General features: G+C 39.0%; 1 protein-coding gene across 1 annotated transcript in view; it reads right to left on the bottom strand.

Annotated features, from left to right (window-relative positions):
• Window positions 1-26,951, bottom strand: part of PTPN14 (protein tyrosine phosphatase non-receptor type 14) — a 137,113-nt gene that overhangs the window by 39,711 nt on the left and 70,451 nt on the right. The window contains exons 4-10 of the mRNA XM_083348766.1: window positions 16,218-16,333; window positions 13,531-13,595; window positions 7,718-7,788; window positions 6,768-6,855; window positions 3,161-3,249; window positions 2,200-2,287; window positions 692-774 (exon numbers count right to left, since the gene is read on the bottom strand). Of these exons, the coding sequence (XP_083204892.1) occupies window positions 692-774; window positions 2,200-2,287; window positions 3,161-3,249; window positions 6,768-6,855; window positions 7,718-7,788; window positions 13,531-13,595; window positions 16,218-16,333 (600 nt within the window). The remainder of the gene's footprint in view (window positions 1-691; window positions 775-2,199; window positions 2,288-3,160; window positions 3,250-6,767; window positions 6,856-7,717; window positions 7,789-13,530; window positions 13,596-16,217; window positions 16,334-26,951) is intronic.

Here is a 26,951-nt window from a genome sequence, read left to right as displayed (position 1 = left end):
CCACAATCTGTATAAAGTGGCAGTAAGTTTTTCTTCTCTACTCGTTAATATGAAGGAAGACAGAGGACAGAATGCTTAAAACTAAGGAGAGATGAATATGCAGTATAGATAGGGATAGCTATAAAACAGAAAGCAACCAACATATAATATTCTTTGGCATGAACTGCCATAAAAGACAGCAACATACTAAAAAGCACTCCAAGTGGAACAGAAGGGCAAAGCAAGTTTCTGGAAACCAATTTTCTCATTCTGGTTTGTTTACCAATGTCAAGTTAGAAATTGAAAAGTCCTATGGGGCTTGCCAATAATTTATAAAGCCTTGTACAAATGTCTAAACTGAACTGTACATTTTAGACTACAGTTGGAAACACCTGAATTTCATGCCGTTTCTTCTCATCTGTTTCATTTAAAGCATTCTTTTGACAGTCTTTCAATGAAAGATTTCCAAGACATCTACAAAAAAGAATGTTTCCATTTTTTTGCATTTGTAGTGTACCCATGAAGAAAACACATTACGTCTAGAGTTATAATCTTTTGATTCTGCTGTATGGGTAATGAGCAGATGGAGAATAAATAATACAATGGCCTCAAACAGACAAACACATGACAAATACATAAATAACCTAATCCAAAACACAACTACTTGACATTTATTACAGCCAGCCAGAATTTCCCAAAGATATGTACTTACTCTGTGCAGATTTTGTTTTGTTTGTAAAACTTGTGTTTCGCAGCAAAGAGCCGTGAAATGTACTTGGCATTTTCAAGGTCATCCTTTTAAAACAGAAAAAATGGGAGGGAGAAAGAAGGAAAGAATAACACTAAATTTCACTGGGACAAACATAAAAAAGAGTTACGGTATATAACACTGACCATGTTCCTCTAAAATATTCAGTAGGGAGAATGCTTTGCAGAAAAATATATCCAAAAATCCCAAGTTACCATCAGTCAAGTTATTGTAGATCAGGGATACTAGTGCAATCTTGCCATAGCATCTGGCTCAAAGACTGGGCTAAAGAATAAATAAGGCTGCTGCATTATTAAACTTGAACAAGTCTTTGCCAGTTCTATGGCTGAGAAGTGGATGTAACTGGTTCAAAGTTTCCCAAAGGCAGAGCAGTATGAAAAATGCAGGAATATGTTTACCTAAACTAGGATATTTATACATTGGGGAGATCCGGTTGAATCAGCATGTAGCCATTGGACTGCTAAGTTTGGCCACTCCTGATCAGTTGATGGTCACTTCTCAATGGGAGACTGCTAACAGTCAGCTGGCACTGCCCTCTTCAGCCCTTATCTCCATTCATTTCCTGACAGCCAACTGACCAGCACAAAGCCCCACTTCCATCAGTAAACACATAACTAATTTTGGGTTGCAGTTTTAGTGCAAAATTCAGCTTAAAAGGCCTTTTGAAATAAAAGGGACGGGAATACATACAGAAATGCTACTATTATAACTTTGTACTTCAAAAAGTCATGAACTCCCAAGCTATTAAAGCCAAACACAAAGGGAGAGAATGCATATTTAACTGAGCGGTCCCCACATTTTTCAAACTTTATTTAAAAGAGTTCTGCTGGTGGCAATGGTTAGGATGCACTATTATAGGCAAACTCTGCCCAAAGCCTGGAGTTTGATTCTGACAGGCTTGAGATTGACTCAGTCCTCCATCCTTCCAAGGTCAGTAAAATGAGGACACAGATTGTTGGGGAAATAAGCAGCCATGGTAAACGGCACAGAGAATGCTGTAAAGCACTATGGGGTGGTATATAAATCTAAGTGCTATTGCTATTATTTGGTAGAGTTAGCCCAATGCCAATTTAGATCATTTGTATTACAGCCTCTCTCCAAAGGTAAATTGGCTCAACAAGACAGCATGATTTTTTCAATCTTGCTACACCTGGTTAGCATCCCTGGAAGAAGGCTCCTGCTCTCTATCATATAGAATACCTAGGTGATGTAAACATTCACCAGAATGAAGTGGAAATTCCCATTTGAGCAGCACGTCTCTCTCTCTCTGAAAAAGAACCAACAAGATGCTTTGCTTTGCTTCTATGGAGCCATCAGACTACTCAAGAAAAAGTTCTAAGAAAAGAAGCCACATTTTCTTGTCTTTAGCTATAGAAGCTTTATTGGGCTCAGGATATGTCACTTTTATTATTACTTATGATTCTGAGATTGATCTTTTATCATTTGCCTACCGTATGAAACAGCACAGTTTCTTCTTTGTTAACCAATTCTACAACAATGGAAGACTTGTTGTGTGTTATATTTCCAATATCATTCCACCTATAGAAAAACAACATGGCTTAAAGCAGGTAATGTCATTGCAAAAAAATGTCATTTGGGTATCCATTACACACACACACACGCACACACACACAGTGACATGAAATTTTGATCCTCCTCTCTCTCAATTTGCCTTGCTGGGTTTTTTGGGAAATATTTTTAATGCAAGGGCTATTACTTTCCAGAATTCCCATCCAGCACTGCCTAAAAGGATTGATTTGGGGGACACGAGTGACATAACTATTTAAGTAAATAAAGTTGACATAAGCTACACGTTCAGAATATTTGTTTTATAACAAGAAGAAATATTCATAAATCATTTAAGTCAAATTTCTCTTCATATAATTATAAATCCAGATAATTTTATTGCATGTACAGTGTAATCACAAATCCTGATCCTCTCAGAAGCAAAAATAAACAAATACAAATCTAGGTGTGTTTTAATGGTTCTTAGGCTTCTTGAAGGAAAAAAAAATAACTGAAGGACAAAGGAAACATTAATAAGATCTGATTTATTCATTTTTAAAGGTTTTTCTGTATATATCAATCATGACTAATAACCAACTAATGATAGCCAAAGAACACCAATACAATATAAGCAACAGCATTATGATAAGCAAAGCACTTGGTATTTTCATTGATTTCAGTGGATGAAATCTAAACCTTAATATATACAAATCCTGTTGGATCAAATAAATCGGTTATCAAGTCAAGTATGCAGCTTCCCCTGTGCATCTTGACAGCATTAAGCAGAGTATAAGAGCAATTAATCTTCCCTACATTGTTGCCCCTCTACTAAAACCAAAAGTTTCAAATGCATTTTGATCCACTTTTGGGCAAATCAAATGCAAAATTTCTTCCTCTTACTTTTACCTGTAGTTCCCTATGGATCTTCCCATTGGGTTCTTTAGAAAAATCCCCATGCAGAAAATTCCAAGATGCACGTCATTTCCTTGATTGTCCTGCACAGAAAGTTAAAGATACATTGAAGTAATTTTAGCCCAAATTCTAATCTCTGAAAATGTAAAGATTCCAATCTTTGATTAAAACTGCCACGCAGCTCCAGCTTTTTTTAATAGCAGTCACTTGTATCAGCTAATTTCTTGACTAGATTTATCATATAATGCTGATAAAACAGATCAGCGGGAAAAGTCCTGGCCTTACATGTCATGTTAAAAATAAAAGCTTCTAAGAAAAACTGCTGGAGGTACAGTGCATCAGAATAGGATTACAAGAGGTCCTCAATTTACAACCGTTTGTTTAGTGATTGTTCAAAGTTACAAAGGCGCACAAAAAAAGTGGTTTAAGGTCGGCCCTCACATTCATGACTGTTGCACATCCCCACAGTCACGTGATCAAAATTTGGGTACTTGGTAACCAGCATGTATTTACAATGGTGGCAGCCTCCTGGGATCATGTGATTGCCATCTGCAACCTTCCCAGTCAGCTTCCAATAAGCAAAGCCAATGGGGGAAGCTGGATTCCCTTAACAACTATGGAATTTACTTAACAACTGCAGTAATTCACTTAACAACCATAGCAAATGTTATAAAATTGGGCATGACCCACTTAACAACTTCCTCGCTATCAACAAACATTTCAGGTTCCCACTGTGCTTGTAAGTCAAAAACTACCTGCATAGGTGAAGCTTGAATGACCTCAAATCATTATATTTTTTTCCTCACAGCCCCAATTTATTTAATTAGCCCATACACCTATGTTTTGGCATCTCTCCCTTTGGTTTTGTGTAGCTCTGCAAAGGCATTACCATAGATGTCAGTTGCCAGATACAACTACTCCCAAAATGATAAAACGTACATCATGACTTCCCAATACAGGCTCCACTCTTCTGCCCTTATGGCATAACGTTATACAAAAGGGATGGAGCTGCTGTTGTGATAAAAAGTATTTATCACCAGCCTTCCTTTTCTGGATTCTTGTCGAAGATAACTCATGTGCATCAGAATAGGATTACAAGAAGTCCTCAATTTACAACCGTTTGTTTAGTGATCGTTCAAAAAGTCATTAACTTTGATGCAGACTGTCACAAGATCCAAACCACAGGAGCTAGCCAAACTGTTTATTTGCTTCCATCCCTCCAAGCTATTTTGAGAATTGTCCTGATTCTTTCTATCATCTGCAGCAGAAGCAGGGCTGATCTTGAGCTAGGATGAGCCTCAGGGTAGAAATGGAATTGCCCATAGCACATAAAGCAATGGCACGGTTCCATAGCCAACACTAGGAGGGGAAAATGTGTTTCCTAAAGCTACAAAAGGCAATAATCTGAATTATTCTGCATGCACGCAATAATTATTATTGCTACCGGGTAAAAATGTGTGAATTATCAAAGGAAAAAAATCATATTAAGAAGATGATTACAGGAAAAAAACTACAAAGGGAAGATACTGATTGATTTTTTTTTAAAAAAAAACCAGACAGGAATGTTAAATTTTATTGTACATACACACACACTTACACACACAAACACCCCAGATCTTTTATTCTGGGCAACTAAAAGAGGTTTTGGAATGTAATGGAGGGATTGAAGGTCAGTGCAGAGTTGTGCATTTTGAGATTCCAGGCACAAGGCCTCAATCTGTGGGTATCTGAAGCAAGAAGGAAAAGAGGGCAGGAGATTTCACATGTGCCATGAAGTCCTCACACAAATGATGTACCATGACCAGTCAATAAAAATCAAAAGAACAACAGGGGAAACAAACCTTGTAGAGGGTCTTTCTAATACAGATAGACCAGCTGACTAACTCAGAATAACACAGCATTATATGAAATGTGACAAAAAGCCAGCAAGAGCATTGTATTTGCTCAGTTCACAATTGCAGAAGAATGCAATGAAATTACTGCAACTGTAAATATTTTGAATATTCCTTTTCTTTTCTTTTTAAAAAGGGGCCAAAATAATGAGCTAAAACCAAGGCTGCAAACAGACGGGAAGACAAGTTTAAAATGCTGGTGGTTTTCGGTTTGTGAAGATTAGGATAGCCAAGTGCAACAGAGAATGGGATTATTGCTTTATTAACAGTAACACCTTGCCTAGAGAAGTTATAGGTGCTTCATTGCTGAAGGTTTTTAAGAAGAGACTGGACAGCCATTTGTCTGAAATTGTACATGGTCTCCTGCTTGAGCAGGGAGCTGGACTAGAAGACCTCAAGGTCCGTTCCAGCTATTCTGTTCTGTTCTTTTGCTCTGCTCTGCTTTGCTTGCTCTGTTCCAATTCTAATGTGGAAAGTACATGGCCAAATGAACTTCCCACTTTTCTTTAATGATTCAAGGTACAAAAGACTCCTCCCTTCTGGCATCTAGCCTTAAATGTGGAAAAAAAATTGAGACTTCCCTCATTTAGTCTAAAGAGGTACATTTTATTCTACACTCCACCATTTAACACTTCATAGTCTTGTGTGTGTAAACCAGACCTGACATGTGATCTGGAGTTCAGATTTGTAGATGGAACAGCTTATCCTTTGCTGTACAAAGAACATTTGCTAAAATGCCCCAACTTCATTTCAGTGGCATTGATATGCCTATTGCTGTAAGGGTCCTTAGCAATTTGGAAAATCCAGCGGACTCTTTTTGGTCTCTTTTGACTATTCATTCAGCGACAGTTCAAAATTACAATACTAACAAAATGGATTTACAAACCATGCATATAGTTACAGCCATTGCAGCACTCTGCTGGTCACAAATTTGATTTCTTGGCAGTGTGCTTATCCTTAAGATTGCAAGGGCGCTGCACGTCACCTCAACACCATCCTATGTTCCGCTTATCTGATATGCACACACCCTGTACAGTGGCAGTAGGCTGCAATGTCTGGCTTGAAGTAGAGGCCCAAAGCTTCAGGAGTCTCAGCCAACTGCCCTGCCCCAGCTTCTACAATACATCAACCCTAACACTACAACTGCCATTCAGAAATATGCCTGGCATTATTCTCCAAGGCACACAAGCTGGAGACCCGTGAGAACTGGCTCCAAGATACTTCAGGAAAAAAAGGCTGGTGTGACTGAGAGCTACCTTGGATAGACCACACAGGCCTCTTAACACAGGAGTCTCCAACCCTGGGCCGCGGCCTTGTACTGGGCCGCGGCTTGTTTGGAACCGGGCTGCACAAGCGGCAGGTGAGTACGCATGCACAGCTCCATTTGCGTGAATGGTGGGCACTCTCTCTTGGGCAGACAGCTCCATCACCGAAAGATGATTTTAATATGAATTTCCCTGATACCTTAATCACAATAATGTATCAATTCTCAGGGGCAACAGCTGAGACTGGCTGCAGCAGGATTGGTCCCAAACCTTTAATGCTAAACAGATAAAAAACTTTTTATCCCTTCTTTCAAATTAGCACCCCGCTCCTCCTCCTCATAGCAGCATAGCAGCATTACTTGAATGGCTAACACTTATCTATTTAGATGTTTGTTTGTTTTACTTTTTTACTTCACCAATATAATATAAGCACTAACTCCTTACCTTCACAGGAAAACTTTCCTGCCCAAATCCATCTAATCGTTCCACTTCCCTGATGTAAAGCAATTCTGCTTCTGCTGCAGAAAGGCTGCTACAAATAAAATTAACAGAAATATCATACCAGCTTATTAAAAAGGCCAACGATTTTAACATTCTCTTTGCTTGGATTTATTTTCTTAATCAGTTCACATGGCTTCTCATCTCACAAAGGTGACTGTGGACAGCTAACATTAAAAAAAAGCCCTCCCATAATATAAAAAAAACAGAATAAAAAACAGGCAATAGCTTCTGGGGACAATACAATAATTATCAAATTGCATTGGATAATTACAATATTCATGTATCTTCTGTCCATCAACTTATCCAAATATTGTAAATACACCCTAAATCTAAGCAAAATCAAAGGAAATATTATAATGGTGTAGATGCTATTAATCCAGTTTCTAGATGTCAGTGAGTTAACTTCTATAACTGATTAAGCTAAATGCGTATTTCAGTGTACTATCTGCCACTCATTTAGCAAATAGCTTTAGGCAGTCTACCACTTTACCCTAACACCCTATCAATAATACAAGGACAAAAACATGTACCTCCCTTATAATCAATAATTTGCATGAAAATTGACAAAATTCAGAAATACTCAGCAAAAACAGTGCCTTCATATCACAGCAAAATTAATGAACTTTGCCCCAAAGTGGCCAAATACCTTCGAGAAATCTTGCAAGAAGGGCATCAGAGCCCTTACTGTTTCTTCCCTTAATCTTTTGCAAGTTTCATTTAAGTAACATGACTGATATGGGAACAGACATTCTTTTCCTGAGACATGAAGTTCCATGCAACATAAATTATTGCCTAAATTAGAAAAATAGCTTATTGTAAGAAATAATCTGTTGGCTGAATAGTAATTTATATTAACAGCAATGTAATTAATATTAATAATTTGGGAACCAAACCTGTGATTTTTGTGTTCTTGGACTACCTTCTGAATCAATTCCTCAAAAATTGCTTCATTTTGAATCAAATCCTGCAAATTGATAACAAAGAATTGTGTTTATTATGAATAAAGGAATTTATTTATTTATTTATTTATTTATTTATTTATTTATTTATTTATTTATTTATTTATTTATTTATAATTGAATTTCTATACCGCCCTTCTCCCGAAGGACTCAGGGCGGTGTACAGGGCAGTAAAAGCTTTACATACAAAAGTTAAAATGAAATTATATTAATTAAGCCTTAACAATAAATAATTAAAAATACCCCAAACCCTTAAACCAGGCCGGCCTGTTCAAATAAATAGGTTTTCAGATCCCGGCGGAAAGAGCGAAGGTCGGGAACCATCCGGAGGTCAACCGGTAATTGATTCTAAAGGGCTGGCGCGCCCACAGAGAATGCTCTCCCCCTGGGGGCCGCAAGCTGACACTTTCTGGCCGACGGCACCCTGAGGAGCGCACAGGACGAAGGGAAGATGACGCCGGCAGCAGGTGATCCTGTAAGTAGTCCAGACCCATGCCATTTAGGGCTTTATAGGTAATCACCAGCACCTTGAATCTCACCCGGAGGGCAACTGGAAGCCAATGCAGCTCGTGGAGAAGAGGTGTTACATGGGAGTACTGGGAGACCCCCATCACAACTCGCGCGGCCGCATTCTGCACCAGCTGAAGCGTCCGAGTGGTCCTCAAGGGCAGCCCCATGTACAGAGCATTGCAGTAGTCTATATGAGAGGTCACGAGTGCATGAGTGACTGTACGCAAGGCATCCCGGTCCAGATAGGGTTGCAACTGGCGCACCAGGCGAACCTGGGCAGAAGCCCCCCGGTCACAGCTCCTACATGGTCTTCTAAACTGAGCTGTGAATCCAGGAGGACACCCAAGTTGCGAGCCCTATCTACGGGGGGTAACACCTCACCCCCATGGTTAAAGATGGAATAAACTGAATTTCCCGAGATGCCGAAACGTACAACCACTCGGTCTTGTCGGGATTGAGCCGAAGCCTGTTCCTCCCCATCCAGACCCAAACTGCCTCTAGGCAATGGGACATCACATCGAGGGAATCACTGGGGTGGTTTGGGGTGGAGATGAAAAGCGTACTGATGATACCCCACTCCAAAACCACGAATGATCTCACCCAGTGGCTTCATATAGAGGTTGAACATGAGAGGCCTCGAGGCCAACCTCTGCCCTCCTGTCAACACCGACTGCGAACGTCCCAGGAGGTAGGAGGAGAACCACTGGAGAACAGTGCCCCCCACTCCCAACCCCCTGAGGCGCCGCAGTAAGATACCATGGTCGATGGTATCGAAAGCCGCTGAGAGATCTAATAGGACTAGGACAGAGGAACAACCCCTGTCCCGAGCCCGCCAGAGATCATTCACCAGCGCGACCAATGCCGTCTCCGTGCTGTACCCGGGCCTAAAGCCCGATTGGTACGGGTCCAGATAATCCGCTTCCTCAAGGCATCAAGCATTTAATTTATTCAGACAATGTGCATGCCCCCTTAATCATACAGTAATTTTAAATGGTATTAAAATACCAAGAAAGTAAGAGTTACAAACAAAAAGAAACAGAATTGCTAAACAAAGTACAGGGTGCACAAAGGGGAGGTTAACAACAGATACTATTCCTCACAAAACTATGATATCATAATTTAGCAGCCCAAATGTCAGGACCATATTGATCTCCATAGCACTGCTACAGAAAAGGCATGTCACCTAATACCCACAAGGCAAAGTGCTTTACAACTGGTTCTGGCATGGCCAAATCTTCCAGAAACCCACCACAGCTCATAGTCAGCACAGCTCACAAAATAATGGTATTATGGAGTTGAAATGAGAAAGGTCAGTAACTGCTCATGTGGCTGCATTTTGATTGAACCAGGTGTAGTTTCCAAGTAATCTTCTCCCCATCCAGATTCATCGACTCCATGTACTAGGGAAAAATCTCCACAGCATCATTTATTCAGCTTAGAGTTGAGATTAAAAGTTGTGTATTTAATGCATATTGGCATTAACTTTGTTCCAGTAGATAATCTTACCCAGCTGCCTTTTGTGTATGTTGAACAGGAGTGGTTATTCAAATATGCCAAGTTTATGAAGATAAAAGTTTACAGTATCTTCATTTCTGTGATGGAACAAAGAGCTTCAGGTTTTAAGAAAACTTTACTACAATCACTTATTGATTTATATAGCTGTCTTTGATTTGCTCCCAAGAAACAAAACGATTCAAAGTTACATACTCTAACACAAAGATATATTAAATCAAATATTCTAATAAGTCAAGATCAATTTGGGAATGGTAGAAGAGTGAAGAAAATATTCAAATATTCTAAAAGTTAAGGGAAGAAAATTAAACAATTCAAACAGGCCTACAAACTGAGCAAGCAAATTGTATCACTGAAGTACAAGGGACAGAACTCTTCCTTGAACAAAATCCCGAAGGTAAATTCATCTTTCCTGATAAACATTTTAAGAATACCAACAGAAAATTCCACTGCACAAATAAGTAAGACACTTTAAATTTAGCTGTACATTTGAAAGCCAACTGACTCCAAATACCTACATACTATCTGTACCTCAAAACAAGCTTTAAAGCAGCGTTTTTCAAACTTGGCAACTTTAAAATGTATGACTTCAACGCCCATAATTCACCAACCAGAATGCTGGATGGGGAGTTCTGGGAGTTGAAATCATGCATTTTAAAGCTGCCAAGTTTGAAAAATACTGCCTTAAAGTGTGAAAATCAGTCAAAGGCAGAAGGAAATCAATGCAAAACCAGTCCTCTTAAACCATGCTGGTTGCAAGGCAAACCAACAACTGCTATCCCAAGGCAAAAAAGCACAAAAATTATAACAACTTATTAATTGTGAAAAATGACTAGAACTTTCAAGGTGGCAAAAAAGGAACATGAAAGATTAATTTCTTTTTTTACTTGCTGGCCATGTAGGACAGCTTAGCATTATGTGACCAAAGTATTGCAACCTATGTTATTTGGAAGGTATCATATCTATAATCCTTAATACCCCTAGTGCAGGCATGTCAAACTCGCAACATCACATGACATTGCACAACGTATTGGGACTTTTTCCCCATTGCCAGCAATAGGGTGGGCATGGTTTCGCCGTGATGCATCCGGCCCGCGGGCCAGCACTTTGATATGGTTCTTCACCAAGAACCATACCTTTAGCTTTAAACATGGTCTCCATGTGCCGTATGTAAAAATAGTGGGTACAATGAATGATAAAAATGAAATATACTTTTCCTTCCTTCCTTCCTTCTTTCCTTTTCCTTTCTTTTTCAGTAATTACTGTAAATGGAATGCCCCACAGGTGTGTATTTATACTTAAATCAAAACGCCTGGCTTCATGTTCACTGGGGCTTCCCCTTAATATTTGTTCCTGACACTGAAAAATGTAAAACAGTGAGAATGAAAAATGGCATTGTACGTGCCTGTACATAACTACACACCTGTGAGCTGTTCTGTGTACACAACTTTGTTCTTTTCACTGCTTAAGAAATGTTGTTTCACACATACTGAAGCAGTACAAGATAAAACAAAACAGAGGTGCAAAATACAATGCAAGCTACTGTAAATTCAATCCCACTGTGCCCACTCAACAAGTTTGCTAGTAATTAACTAAAATAGTCCTTATAGATATTTAATTTACTACAGTGGGCAGTTGTTGCTAAAGAACAAGGCTAGCTAAAGCTACTGCTTAGAGCAGACTGGATTAGCTACTTGATTAATTGTCAGCATGTAAAAACAGCATCATTTTAGCTTCAGAAGATACACAGAATGAGAGATTTATTTCAAATACTAGATACGATAGAGTGATTACATCCACTATCTATTTCAGAATATAGACACACATTAAAGACTAATATTCAGGTCTGGGAACCCTTCCATTGCATGACAAGCAAATCTCTCTCTCTTTTTAAACAGAATTACAACCATTCTACAAAGTATGCTCCATATTCTCCTATCTTCTCTGAAGGTGGACATAGACGTTTCAACAAATTATATAAGAAGAATCTTTTAAAAAGAATGTTTACCCACCCTTACTTTTCATTTCTTTACATCCTCTGTATGGGGAGTTCTACATTTCAAAAAAGGGCTGTTTATTATCATTGGTGTAAATGATTGACTTGAAATTACTGAAAGTTGCTAAAAGGCAGATAACTTTGTAGGCCTGGGCATGGGAAGTATTTTTGTATTGTTTACTGTATTGTATACTGAAATATAGTGCATATCCATACAGATGTACATTGTAATTTCTATTCTTTTTTTTAATGCAGGTCTTATGTACAGTAACTCATTTTCTCTCTGTCTTGATCGCTAAATACACATTATTGCTTATAGCAAAGTATACAGCTATGCATTTTTTTCTTTTGAAATTATTTATATGGAAATAGGAATGATTTTGGCAAAGAGAAAGCAGTACTCAAAGCTAAGAGGATTGCATTTTCATTTCCAGCCATGCATGATCTTGGAAACACTCTGTGCTTCCACTGCTACAAACAACAACAGAAAAGTCCCTGTTGCCATAATGATTGCTTGTTAAAAAAAAAAGAACATCCACAGACATGCAGGGAGATTTTCAAATAAGGGGATAATTATATATAATGGATTAGATTTCAAATTAATTAAAGTTTTCCACCCTTTAATTGTCATTCATTTAAGAAAGAAAATTGTTCCAGTAGTACCTCATGTTAGCTGAGAAGTCTTGAGAACAGCAAACTTAACATTCCTGATTTGACACAAATCCAGGAAGCTATTAAACATGCCTACTACATATGCCTACTACAAAAGCTTTGTCAAATAGGCAGGCTCAGAGACAACCAAGTAACCTGAATAATTGTGGATTATAATCTGAATCTCCCCAATATTAATCCAGCATCTTAACCACTATATCACATTAACTCTCAGTTTATAACCCAGCTTTCTTCCAGGGCCTCAGGTAAACATTCATAATTCCTCCTTCTCCTTCCAGTGGTTATTAACCAACAACTTGACACAGATAAGGCTGGTTTTCAACAACTTCATCACTGGACTACACTGGCTCCTCTAACGTGAAAACTCAAGATTCCTTCATTTGCACCACATTTAATTTTAATATGATTTCTAAACTCTGTTATCGGTAGCAATAATTTTAATTTGCTACTTTTAAAACTTTTTAAAAATGCTTTATATTAGCATCACTTTTTCCAAAAGAGATTAAAGTACCTATATAAAGTAAATATCACGTAATTTTTGGTGGAGGCATTACTAAAACCATATTATGAAATTAGGACCACCAGAAGGATAAATGCTTATGGAACCATCCTTGAAAATTAAAAGGGATGACTTTGAACTAGAATTCTTATCATTTCCACCCACTTTTGACCCATTTGACTTAAGTATCTAAGAAAAAAAACATGTTTGTGATCTCCCTCTTTCAAGCGATAAAGTAGGGGAGGACCATCACAGTCATGGCTTCTCTGCGTGGGTGTTTCAGAAATTTGATCTGCCCCCGTTTTTTTATAGTTTATTAAAAAGTGCAATTACCTGGACAGCCTTGGAGGCATTAGTTAAGCCATCCAAATGAGTAATGGTGAGAATTTTTTTTTAAAAAATCCATTTTTACTGTGGATACTTGATTGTATTTTTAATCCATACATGAGAATTGCCAATTTACCATTAAAGAATCATCGCTTTTGACTGCAGTGGAATACAAATTCAATAAACAAATATATGAAGAGGGGATGGTGGGAAGATGGGAAGTTAACTCACCATAGGAAACAAAACATACTGCCGGAGATCATGAGATTCAAAATGAGGGTAGTCTCCAAAGCCAACTGGATGGGAAAAAGAAAGAAAGAGGAATTGAGAAACAAAATTGCTTCAGCTTTTACCACATATGAAACTCTTTCCTGAAAGGTTCTTCAATGGTTTAACCTGGAAGAAGCAGGGTTATTCAATATTTAGTTGGAAATCCTTGATTATGAGGGCACAAAAATTTTTGTCTCACCTAAAAAGTACAGATATGGGGCTTGTATTCATTTTTTTTTTCTTGAAGGGGATTTAGATCTTTCAAATGGAGGGGTGGGACAAAAATTCATACTCAAATTCCTTCCTTTCCCTGTTTTATATATTAACAGTGCTGGATTATTCTTCCGTAAGTAGAAAAGAACTGTTTGAATCCAGTTGTAATCCCATAATAACAGAAATAATTTCCACTGTATACTTGAGGAAGGATACATGTTTACATTTGAATGTTTCCAATGGTTCCAGAGACGTTTTTGGTGAAAAATGGGTTAAAAATAAAGGTTTGGCTATGTTAGTGGAAGTCTTCCCATTGACCAGGGGTAGGCAACCTCGGCTCTTTTATGACTCATGGACTTCAACTCCCAGAATTCCTGAGCCAGCTGGCTCAGGAATTCTGGGAATTGAAGTCCATGAGTCATAAAAGAGCCGAGGTTGCCTACCCCTGCCATTGACCAATGGATTTCACCCTATATTTCACTTGCATTCAACATAGAATGACATTCCTGTCAAAGATTTCTTGCTTTGTGTAAGTTTCAGAATTGGAGAAAAAGAGTGAAAATACTTCTTAAAGTACTGATTCTTAAAAATATTCTTTCACAATATTTTTATGAAAGGTTCTCCATTTATCTCTTTTTAAACAGTTTCATACTTAAGAGAAAGGGGCAAAATGCCCAGGAGCTTTCTTTTCATTTTATTTGAGTAAAGTCTGCCAAAAAGATTTTCAATACTGGAAATTCCCCTTATGAATTATTCCAAACAAAATATTCCTGTAAGACCCATAAGGGAAAGTTGACATTATTATTGCATGGTATTTTGTTTTGTTTCACATCATAAATATACATTTTTATAACCTATAAATATAAACTTGTTGAATACACTCAGGTGATATGTATACAAACAATAAAAATGATAGAGTACTAAAGAAAAGCTTTTAGGAATTCTCTATGTATTAGTCAAGAACAACAGCTTAAAATTTAAAATGTGAGTATATGAATTTATGAATGCTCATATCATTCTGATAATAAAGACTTATTTCATTTCAATCCATAATCAAGGTTTTACAAATATGACTTGAGAAAAAACATGACTCATTTAATTGATACATGGAACAATGATTTCATCTGTGATAAAGCTGTAGCTAATTTTAAAGATACAAGCATCCTCTCCTACTTTATACTAAACATTCATTTATGACTTTGAAAAAATAACCCACAATGTTTAAAGGCAATGAATTAGTTTAAATTCTGGTTAGTGAGAAGAAACCAGAAGCAGGCAAAAGGCAAAAAAAAAACCTGCCTTTTTCTTAATTTATTCCCCTTAACCATAGTTAAAACAATCTATAGCTTTCCAAGTTGATTTCTGGGTAACTTTAATTAGTCTTCCTCTAGTGTTTTAAAAGGGACACGGTGGCTCAGTGGGTTGGGACGCTGAACTTGTCGATCAGAAGGTTGGCAGTTTAGCAGGTCGAATCCGGAGTGCCGCGTAGCAGAGTGAGCGCCTGTTACTCGTCCCAGCTTTTGCCCACCTAGCAGTTTGAAAGCACGTAAAAATGCAAGTAGAAAAATAGGGACCACTCCGGTGGGAAGGTAACAGCGTTCCATGCGCCTTTGGCGTCTAGTCATGCCGGCCACATGACCACGGAGATGTCCTAGGACAAACGCTGGCTCTTCGGCTTTTAAACGGAGATGAGCACCGGCCCCTAGAGTCGGAAACGACTAGCACGCATGTGCGGGGGAACCTTTACCTTTACCTTTAGTGTGCTAAAATGGTGAAGGGAGTTTGCAAGCCTGAGCTTTATAAACGTGGTAGGAAACTTGGTATGTTTGTAAAATTCATTGCTTAAACACATTTGCAGGAATCCATTGACTACATGCAAAATGTATGAAAAATGGTAGAAGACAAAAGACAGCATAGCTAAAGTGATACATGACTTGTCTTCTTTTTAACTCACCTTCTAATGCTGCAGTAGAGGAAAAAGACATGAACCATGAATTCAAGCCCCATCCTATTTATTTCTAAACCTGATTCACTATCCTTTTTCTAGCGCAGTTCACTAATAAATTTGGATGAGTATCAGACTTATGGCATTAGTACAAAAATAATTATTTGCCTGCTATGTTAGGATATTACAAACTAAAATACATCTTAATTATGATCTTCATTCTCAGTTTCTTGCAAAAATCCTAAAAATTTCCACTTCAGTAAAAAGAGAAAATGGGTCATTCAAATGAATGACTCATTTATTTCAGGAATTATTGCCACTTAATGCCACTAATATTTCCAAAATATACAGTATTAAGCTTTTAAGAATGCAGATCAGTGTCAATATTTTCCCTAAGGGGTTGCCATCTCCAGTTTAACAGGAATGTACTGCTACAGTTAAATAAATAAATAAGATGGGGAAAGAATGGGCAGACGCTGCGCTCCTGTACCTTGAGCTGCCAATGTTGCTTGAACGCCCAGTGCCGCTAGCCTTATCCCTTGTTCAAATGAAGATCGCAATCGTCCATCAATAACATCTTTTTTTACTTGAAGATAGTACTGGTACCTGCGAACAAGGGACAGAACAGAATGAAACCGAGAGTACCTGAACATATTTTTTTTCTCAATGAATTTTAACCATTGATAGTGCTGTTCTGCTCTGTATAAGTAAAAGGAATATTGAAGGTGATACTTATGGCTAAACCACGTAGGCATTATATTTTGTATAAGTAGGCAAGGATGACTATTTCACCCTGACCAAAAAATTATTTTTAATGGCATATCTACACGGCAGTATTGAAAGGGTTTGAACAATAACATCTCTTAACTTCGGAGAACGTGTACCCTGATATGATCTACATAAGTCTTCTCTCTACTGAGGTCACTTTCAGACAGTACCATCGGAAACTAAGGGCAAAACTGGGCATTTTGATACCAAATGAACTGAGAAGCATCTGTTAAACATCAAAGGATTTTCTTGGGTGAGCAACGTATTATCTACAAAGAGGTTAGGAAGATTGACTTGCTTATGTGTTTGATTATAATTGAAACAAAAAGAATCTGCCTTTACAATACTGTTTATGCATTTTGCAATTTCTGTTAATATCGTAAAGTGATCCTGTGATCTTCTATGACTGAGATGCTTCTTTGCATATGCAAAAACCAAAGGAAAGGTCTATAAAAAGTAAATTCTACATGCATAAAGTACACTAATCAATTTTAATTTCTAACCAAAAGTATTACTTTTCATAAATGTCCTTTCCCTATCACCTTCAAACTTAACAATCTCTTGAATTACTTAGAAGAAACTTCCTTAAAATTAATGGGATTTGTTTTTGAGTTGACATAAATAGCTTTACACCACTCATCAGTAACTCAATTGGAGCAATTAAAGTATTTCACTTTTTAAAGAAGTGTTGCCAATTAATCAGGTAACTTTTAAAATAACCCACTTTTTAAAAGTTAAGTTTTTATTTAGTTTTTTTTTACTAGTCACAGCCACTTTCTAGAGTGCAATTACTTGCAAATCATATAAAGGGTCAGTTTTTGAAAAAGCATACTCTCCAATTAATTTTATTTGATTCAATTTAGATACTGCCCAAATCCAATTAATTCTGGACAGTTTACAAATAAAAACACAAAAATACAAACCAAACCCAATATGGCTCTGGACATAATAATAATAGTAATAAAAACAGAAATTGCTTCCTAAGAATTTTACTCTGCCAAATATTTTTAATACTGCAGTTTAGGTACTATATTGCATTAGAAAAACATACTATTGAGATACCAACCAAATTAGCCTGTGTGTGTGTGTGTTTGTGTATGTGTGTATTTTGCCACAACAAAAGCACAATCCCACAAACCCCTGCCCTGCATATTTATATGACTAAGGTAGACATAACAAGATAAAACACAAAGATGTCTTGCAATGATAACTGGAATATTTGACCATATTTTTGAGCGAGTAATTTTATTATTATAAGATTAACATAACTTGGTATCTAGAAACTCGATTGAAAAACAGCTTTGATCTCCTTGTTATAAAATCCAAAATCATCCTACACGATCTGTGAAACAGAAGCAGGCAAGCATCGGCCACTAGACAGCACTAACGCTCCAACAAGCTTTGCTTCTCCAGGTTGTAACAGTCATGGCATTATCATGAAGAAACACTTCAAATCATCACCATTCACTGAAAGAGAAATCCTGAGTGCTTTCACAAAATGAGAATTTCCCAGATATTTTGAAGGCTTTTGAAGAGTATCCAAATGATAGTGCCCCAAAAGAAAATCACTGAGCAGCATCTACACAAGCCCTTGTGGTTCTGGGATGGAAAAATGAGGCTGGGTTTAAAAATTGTTAAGTTACAGATTGTTTTACTGTGGTTTATTGAACACCATTTTGTGTACTAGGCAAAACCACAGAATCTGGCTTAAGAACTGAACTGGCTGAATGTACAAATTGGTTATGAGTTTTCAGGGTCACGACATCCTGATGAAATAAAGGAGAAAAAAAAAGAACCAATTCAAGGCAAAGCTTTGCAGCCGGCAGGAATTTGAACCCACGTCCAGAACTCTATCTTCTCTACTACACAAGTTTCATGGAGCTTCCTTGATTTGTGTTACTTTTTTTTTTGCTATACATGGTTTTATTATCAATAATACGAACACAGATTGCCAATCTCATTTCATGGTAAGTATATAAGAGTGGAAGACAAGTCCAAACAAAGGCATAATTACAAGATGGCTATTTTCCTTCAGCAGAAAACACGAGTCATAAACTTATGCATTATCAGATGCATATCACTGTATTTACAGTCAAATGACAGGATTGTAATAGAGAGGCAGAAGAAGGCAAACCATTTATCTAAGGTAATTTGGTGCCTCAAGGCTGACCAGCCAGGATCAGAACTCCAGTGAGATTTTTTTTCACTCCTACTTGGATGGTCTTTGATTTACAACCAATGTTGGAAGCATTGTCAAGCAATGCAGTCTTTATGTGCATTGCACTCAATTTTATGACCTTTTTTGCAACAATCATTAAAGCAAATCATTAAGTGAATCCAGCCTCCCATCTTGGCTTGTTGGAAGCCCCCCCCAACCCGGAAGGTTACAAATGGCGATTGCGTGACCCTGCTATAGTCAAGTCCCAAGAATGACAAGTGGAGTTATTCTGAACAGTTTCTTTATTGCTGTTTGCTTATGGACAGAAATCTCACAAGCCATTATCTGCATAACTGTACAGTAAATGTACTCCATGAACTGCTAGGGAGGGGTCCATCTTTGTTCTCTTCCTGCATACCAGGCATTGCAAAGCTCTGCTGTCTCTTTGCCCTCTGGAAGAGCCCCTTCCTCCCACAACTACATTCCATCACAAGAATACTGCAACTGGTGCAAATATATGCAAATTGCCAAGCACACCCCCCAAAAAAAAAATCTGATTGTGTGACAGCAGGGATGGCCTACAGTTTTAAATGTGAGGACCAGTCGTAAATCACTTTTTTCAATGCCACCCCAACCAGTTGTTAAACAACGGTTATAGGTCAAGGCTATCTGGGTTTGTTTTCTGGCAAAATAAGCCTGGCAAGAAATGAATGGGTTTGTTACTTACCAGCACAATCCCCATGTAAAGCCAAGCAAAGAAACCATAGAGGCGTGTGACAGATTGGTATGAATCTCAACACAAAACGTAACCCAGAAGTAAAGCAGAGAGATTTCTGCATGCAAAAGATTATTTGAGACAAAAAAACAACCCTCCACTTCACAATTTTAAAAAAAATCAATTAAAACACCCACACACATAAACACAATAACATTTTCTGAGTTAGAATTCAAGCAGAAACTAATCTCAGGGTTTCAATTGTCATCATCTTACTGGGCTTTCTTTGTGAGAAAAGCATATGGACCGATTGGCAGAATTCATTCTAATCTTCTGTTTAAATTGCAAGCAGACCCAAAGAGGTAGAAAAGAGCAGAAAAAGTTTGCTAGGAACCACAATTATATAGTTCTGCATTTCTCAACCGGGACAAACTTCAATTCTCAGAATTCTTAAACCTGCTAAGTTGAGAAACATGATACAGAACACCAGATTTGGGATCGCCTCCACTGAATTCACTGATGTTACTTCTGAGATGAAATAGGTACCAGCCTTCACCACATTAGCAAGGACTACTGGTAATTAAGCAGTATGGGTAGTCCTTAACTTACAACCATAATGGAGCCTGCTCATTATAGTTGTAAGTGGTGATGGTCGTAAAGTGGGTTACCCACAAGACTGACCCAATTGTACACTTTTAGTGGCAGTCATTAAGCAAATGTCATGGTCATAAAGCAACTGCCTTGGTCATTCAGCATGAACCATAACCATGTTCGTTAAGCAAATCAATTGTTTACTATGGGCTGGTTTTATCAAAAACCAGAAATCAATGGGTAATCTGGTGGGAGTATAAGCCTCCCCCATCCATGCACTATCTGGAAGTCAATATCACTCACCAGGAAGGAAGGAAGGAAGGAAGGAAGGAAGGAAGGAAGGAAGGAAGGAAGGAAGGAAGGAAGGAAGGAAGGAAGGAAGGAAGGAAGGAAGGAAGGAAGGAAGGAAGGAAGGAAGGAAGGAGTCACCCGCATGACCGACCCAAGTCTACACTTTTATTGGCAGTCATTAAGCAAATGTTATGGTCGTAAAGTAGCCACCTTGGTCATAATTCCAGAAGATCATTTGTTTTGAGATCCAGATTGTTCAGCTTCTTACTGGCACTCCATGCCACACAGGCTGCCTTCACGCAATCCTCTGAACCACTTAGTAGCTGACCTTGTTTTTGCCCACAACTTGAGCAAGCCTAGTTTACATGGTTACATTTTGGTTCTATCTGTTTTGTGAACCAAGATGATTAGGTTATTCAGTATATTATGCTTTCCTTAAGCATAGGCAAGCATGTCATGCAAAGCTGCCCTCATCAGTATCATCCCTCCTTAAATAGATGGATTTTGCCAAGTTAAGTTATAATGTTTTGGTTCCGAATAAAAATCTTGACTGCCCAACCAGGTTATTATTCATCTCTTGTGCCTCTCTTGCACTGAACTGCCCCTACTCCCAAGAGCTTCATCCTGTTCTCCACTTGCTTTGACTATGAGACCCTAGAATTCTATGGGGTGGCATATGTTATTGCTATTGCTAATTCACCATGAAGGGTTATTCTAATAGAGAAAAACTGGAGGAACCAATGCTATACAACATAGCAAAAAAAAAATGCTTTGTAAAGCTTCTTCAAGGCTTAAGGGTTCCATGCTGCCTCTTAAATCTCAAAAACTAAAAAAAAATGCCAAAAAATATCAGGTCAGCCTACTCAAGGGCTGAATTTAAGTTGCTCCTCAAAAGAGTCCTAGTGCCCCCCTTTTTCAGGAGCCCTTGAGACGGAGGCACAAGGGACAGAACGTTATTCTGAGGCTATTTGCCCTAAATCTACATCCTCTAGCTAATAAAATTAAGAGTTTCTTTTTTTAAAAAAAGTATTCATTCCCATTGGTAACAATGTGAATTGTACCTCCTCTGGAATAGATTAAAAAAACACAAAATAAAAGAGGCATAAGACAACACGTATAATTTTGAAAAGCATATAGTTTAGCCGCTAAAAAGAAAGATGAGTTTCAATCCAGTCCTTCCTTTTGTCCTCAGATGCTTGAATTAATTAGTGCAAATTACAAGGGAGTCCATGAACAATTTAGAGGCACATAAAGCTCCCTTTTTGAACTGCTTGTAAAACCCAAATACCAGAGAAATACTCAGCATAATACCAGGAATGTCTATTTTTAAATAACATTTCACACCACAATTACTCTACTACTATTGATGAGAATTACATTACTAAATATTTCTGGAATGGTCTCATTTCACCCTTACTTCTGTCCTGTTTTTCAAATGCATTGTGAAAGAAACCTCAATTAAAAATGAAATTGGGGGCAAGGTGACAGCATAAAAAACCACAAAGGCTCTCAGGAAATTAATCCTAAAACCCAGTTAAAGAGGGAAAAGGTTTTTCAGGGAGGACCCAGTTGGAATGACATAAGAGAAAAGAAAAAAAAATGTGTAAGAAGCTGGTCGCATCTCATATAAATGAACAACGGGGCAGATTAACAGTTTGTTCCAGACTAAACGTGTACTCAGATTAGGATTCTCTTTTCTCATGCTATTCAAATTATCGCCAGTCTGCTTTTGCCTTTTATTTAGGTCATGTTTGCATGATATGCAAAATGTTCATATCAATGTACAGACATATATTTAATGTACAGATATTAAAACATCCACTGCACATATGTATTCTATCTCACTCATAGCATAAACTATGCTACACATTGTTGTTTTTTTAGGACTTTATATTTTATTGCTGCTACTTCAACCATTCATCTCTTCATCTGCTGATTTGTTTGCTTATGTTGGTTTTTGCTTTTGCTGTATTTTATAGCTGTTATCTCTCCCCTACTGTAATGATATGTGAGAAAGACCTTGGGAGCTGGGGCAAAGAGATGCTGCCTAGGGAAAAGTCAGACACAGGATAGTCTGCTGCTGGATGGAGGGTGCAGCAAGAGGCTCAGAACTGACTCCCCCGCCCATTTCTCAGGCAGTAAAGGAGATGCCAGGAGATATGCACTTTCAGAGTTGCAACGTTCTATTACTGTAGCGATAGCACTTAAGACTTATATACCGCTCCACTATGCTTTACAGCAGGACTTTTCAACCAGTCATATGGGTACCACCTGTGGTACATTGGCACCTGGCAGGTGGTACGCGACCATCCTAAAAAAGTGGTAGCGGGGGAGGGGAATGAGCTGAACCGATGGCAGCACCGCATAAGCCTGAGTGAGAGACGGCTGGAGCTGCAGGGCTGTCAGGGCGCAGTGGAAGCACCAGGATCAGCTCCAGGTTCAAGCTGGAGCTCGGCGCTGATCCCAGTGCTTCTGCTGAGCCCAGAAGAAGCGCCGATCAGCTGGAGTGTTGCAGCATCTCCAGGGTCTTGCGATTTACATTCAGATGCTTGGAAACTGATTCATATTTATGATGGTCACAGTGTCCCAGGGTCATGTGAAGTGACCAAAACCTGCTGCAACCACCCAGCAGATGGGGGGAATAAAAACCAAATACCCCCCACCCTCACTCCTCAACAGAAATGCTCACAACAATGAAAACCTCGGTCAGAAGGAAGAATGCCGGCAAGCGGGCAGGCAGGTGTCTTGCTCGGCTGTGGCTTGGGGGGCACTTTTTTCAGTGCCATTGTAACTTTGAACAGTCACTAAGCGAACTGTTGTAAGTCGAGGACTACCTTTACTTCATCACTTTTTTCCTTTTTTTTTTGGGGTCATCAAATTTTTGACACCTTGCTAGGCGACTGGTAGTACTCAGATGTTGCCATATCCTAACAGTGGGTGAAAGGTTGAAAAGCCCTGCTTTACAACACTCTCTGAGCAGTTTACAAATGTCAGCATATTGCCCCCAACAACCTGGCTCCTCATTTTACTGACCTCAGAAGGATGGAAGGCTGAGTCAACCTTGAGCCAGTCAGAACTGAACTGCTGGCTGTGGGCAGAATTAGCCTGCAATACTGCATTCTAATCTCCATGGCTCAACTGAGTACACCATTATAGAATGTAATTGTATAATTAAAGAGAATTAGTTCATCAGGTCCTGTTTCCTGTCTGCTCTACCTGGTAAGGTTGGTATGCACATTGTAAGTCTGGAAATACAAATCTCCTGCTATATCTTTATAGCCTGAAAAATTAGGGAATGTCTCTTCTGAGCTTCTTCCTTCAACTTTTACCCAGCTGGAAGCTATGCTGTCTCTTATCTGACCATTGCCTAGGCAGCATCTCTTTGCCTTGTCTCCCAAGGTCTTTCTTACATACCATTACCTACAGTTTGAGATTTTGTAAGGACAAATTAATTTCAAAAATGTGAGTGTGTCTATTTATTTGTTAGATTTATAAGGTAAAGGTAAAGGTTCCCCTGCACATGCGTGCTAGTTGTTTCCGACTCTAGGGACCGGTGCTCATCTCCGTTTCAAAGCCGAAGAGCCAGCGTTTGGTGTACTCATGCCATAAGTCGGATACTCATCCAAATTTATTAGTGAACTGCGCTAGAAAAAGGATAGTGAATCAGGTTTAGAAATAAATAGGATGGGGCTTGAATTCATGATTCATGTCTTTTTCCTCTACTGCAGCATTAGAAGGTGAGTTAAAAAGAAGACAAGTCATGTATCACTTTAGCTATGCTGTCTTTTGTCTTCTACCATTTTTCATACATTTTGCATGTAGTCAATGGATTCCTGCAAATGTGTTTAAGCAATGAATTTTACAAACATACCAAGTTTCCTACCACGTTTATAAAGCTCAGGCTTGCAAACTCCCTTCACCATTTTAGCACACTAAAGGTAAAGGTAAAGGTTCCCCCGCACATGCGTGCTAGTCGTTTCCAACTCTAGGGGCCGGTGCTCATCTCCATTTAAAAGCCGAAGAACCAGCGTTTGTCCTAGGACATCTCCATGGTCATGTGGCCGGCATGACTAGATGCCAAAGGTGCACGGAACGCTGTTACTTTCCCACCGTAGTGGTCCCTATTTTTCTACTTGCATTTTTACGTTCTGTCGAACTGCTAGGTGGGCAGAAGCTGGAACGAGTAACAGGCGCTCACTCTGTTACGCGGCACTCGGGATTCGACCCGCCAAACTGCCGACCATCTGATTGAGAAGCTCAGCGTCCTAACCCACTGAGCCACCGCGTCCCTTGTTAGATTTACAATCTACCTTTAATCAAGAGCTCAGAGTGGCATATATATTTTTCCCTCTTAGGTGTCTCTACACCAACCCTGTGATGTAGGTTGGGCTGAGAGTGAGTGAGTTGCCCAAGGCTGTCCATGGCTGAGGGTGGACCTGATTCCAATCCATATCCAACATTTTCACCACTATATCACATTAATTAAATTAATTATTTATTTCAATTTTAAGGCTGCCTGACTATATGGGCAGCTTTGTTGTTGTTGTTGTTGTTGTTAGCTGCGAAGTCGTGTCCGACCCATCGCGACCCTATGGACAACATTCCTCCAGGCCTTCCTGTCCTCTACCATCTTCTGGAGTCCATTTAAGCTCACGCCTACTGCTTCAGTGACTCCATCCAGCCACCTCATTCTCTGTCGTCCCCTTCTTCTATTGCCCTCAATCTTTCCCAGCATTAGGCTCTTCTCCAGTGAGTCCTTCCTTCTCATTAGGTGGCCAAAGTATTTGAGTTTTAGCTTCAGGATCTGGCCTTCTAAAGAGCAGTCAGGATTGATCTCCTCTAGGACTGACCGGTTTGATCGCCTTGCAGTCCAAGGGACTCGCAGGAGTCTTCTCCAGCACCATAGTTCAAAGGCCTCAATTCTTTGGCGCTCAGCCTTTCTTATGGTCCAACTTTCACTGCCATACATTGCAACTGGGAAGACCATAGCCTTGACTATACGCACTTTTGTTGACAGGGTGATGTCTCTGCTTTTTAGTGTGCTGTCTAGATTTGCCATGGCTTTCCTTCCGAGGAGCAAGCGTCTTTTAATTTCTTGGCTACAGTCCCCATCTGCAGTGATCTTGGAGCCCAGGAAAATAAAATCTGTCACTACCTCCATTTCTTCCCCATCTATTTGCCAGGAACTGAGAGGGCCAGATGCCATGATCTTGGTTTTCTTAATGTTAAGTTTCAACCCAAGTTTTGCACTCTCCTGCTTCACCCGCAACAAGAGGCTCTTTAGTTCTTCTTCACTTTCTGCCATTAGAGTGGTATCATCTGCGTATCTTAGGTTGTTGATATTTCTTCCGGCAATCTTAATTCCAACTTTTGAATCATCTAGCCCTGCCTTTCTCATGATGTGCTCTGCATATAAGTTAAATAGGCAGGGCGAAAGTATACAGCCTTGCCGGACACCTTTCCCAATTTTGAACCAATCAGTGGTTCCATGTCCAGTTCTCACTGTTGCTTCTTGACCCGCATATAAGTTTTTCAAGAGACAAATAAGATGGTCTGGTACTCCCATCTCTTTAAGAACTTGCCACAGTTTGTTATGATCCACACAATCAAAGGCTTTAGCATAGTCAATGAAGCAGAAGTAGATGTTTTTCTGGAACTCCCTAGCTTTCTCCATGATCCAGCGTATGTTGGCAATTTGATCTCTAGTTCCTCTGCCTCTTCGAAATCCTGCCTGTACTTCTGGTAGTTCTCGATCCACATACTGCTGAAGTCTAGCTTGTAGGATTTTAAGCATGACTTTACTAGCATGAGAAATGAGTGCAATGGTGCGATAGTTTGAACATTCTTTGGCACTGCCCTTCTTTGGAATTGGGATGTAAACTGATCTTTTCCAATCCTGTGGCCACTGTTGAGTTTTCCAAATTTGCTGGCAGATTGAGTGTAGCACTTTTACTGCACTGTCTTTTAAGATTTTGAACAGCTCAGCTGGAATACTGTCGCCTCCACTAGCTTTGTTGTTGCTCAGCTTTTCTAAGGCCCACTTCACTTCACATTCTAGGATGTCTGGCTCGAGGTCAGTGACCACCTCATTGTGATTATCTGGGACGTTAAGCTCATTCTTGTATAGTTCTTCTGTGTAATTTTGCCACCTCTTCTTAATCTCTTCTGCCTCTGTTAGGTCCCTGCCATTTTGGTCCTTTATCATGCCCATTTTTGCATTAAACGTTCCCTTCATCTCTCCAATTTTCTTGAAAAGATCTCTGGTCCTCCCTATTCTATTGTTTTCTTCTATTTCTTTACACTGTTCATTTAAGAAGGCATTCTTATCTCTTCTAGCTATTCTCTGGAATTCTGCATTCAATTGGGCATATCTATGTTTTTCTCCCTTGCCTTTCGCTTCCCTCCTTTCCTCAGCTATTTGCAAAGCTTCCTCAGACAGCCATTTTGCTTTCTTGCATTTCTTTTTCTTTGGGATGGTTTTGGTTGCTACCTGTTGTACAATGTCGCGAACCTCTGTCCATAGTTCTTCAGGCACTCTGTCTATCAGATCTAATTCCTTAAATCTATTTGTCACCTCTACTGTATATTCAACAGGGATATGATTTAATTCATACCTGAGTGGCCTAGTGCTTTTCCCTACTTTCTTCAGTTTAAGCCTAAACTTTGCAAGGAGAAGCTCATGGTCTGAGCCACAGTCAGCT

The sequence above is a fragment of the Vipera ursinii genome, assembly GCF_947247035.1.
Source record: "Vipera ursinii genome assembly, chromosome: 1".
Taxonomy (NCBI): Eukaryota; Metazoa; Chordata; class Lepidosauria; order Squamata; family Viperidae; genus Vipera; species Vipera ursinii.
The sequence above is the reverse complement of the archived record's forward strand: the minus strand, read 5'-3'. Positions and strand labels throughout refer to the sequence as shown.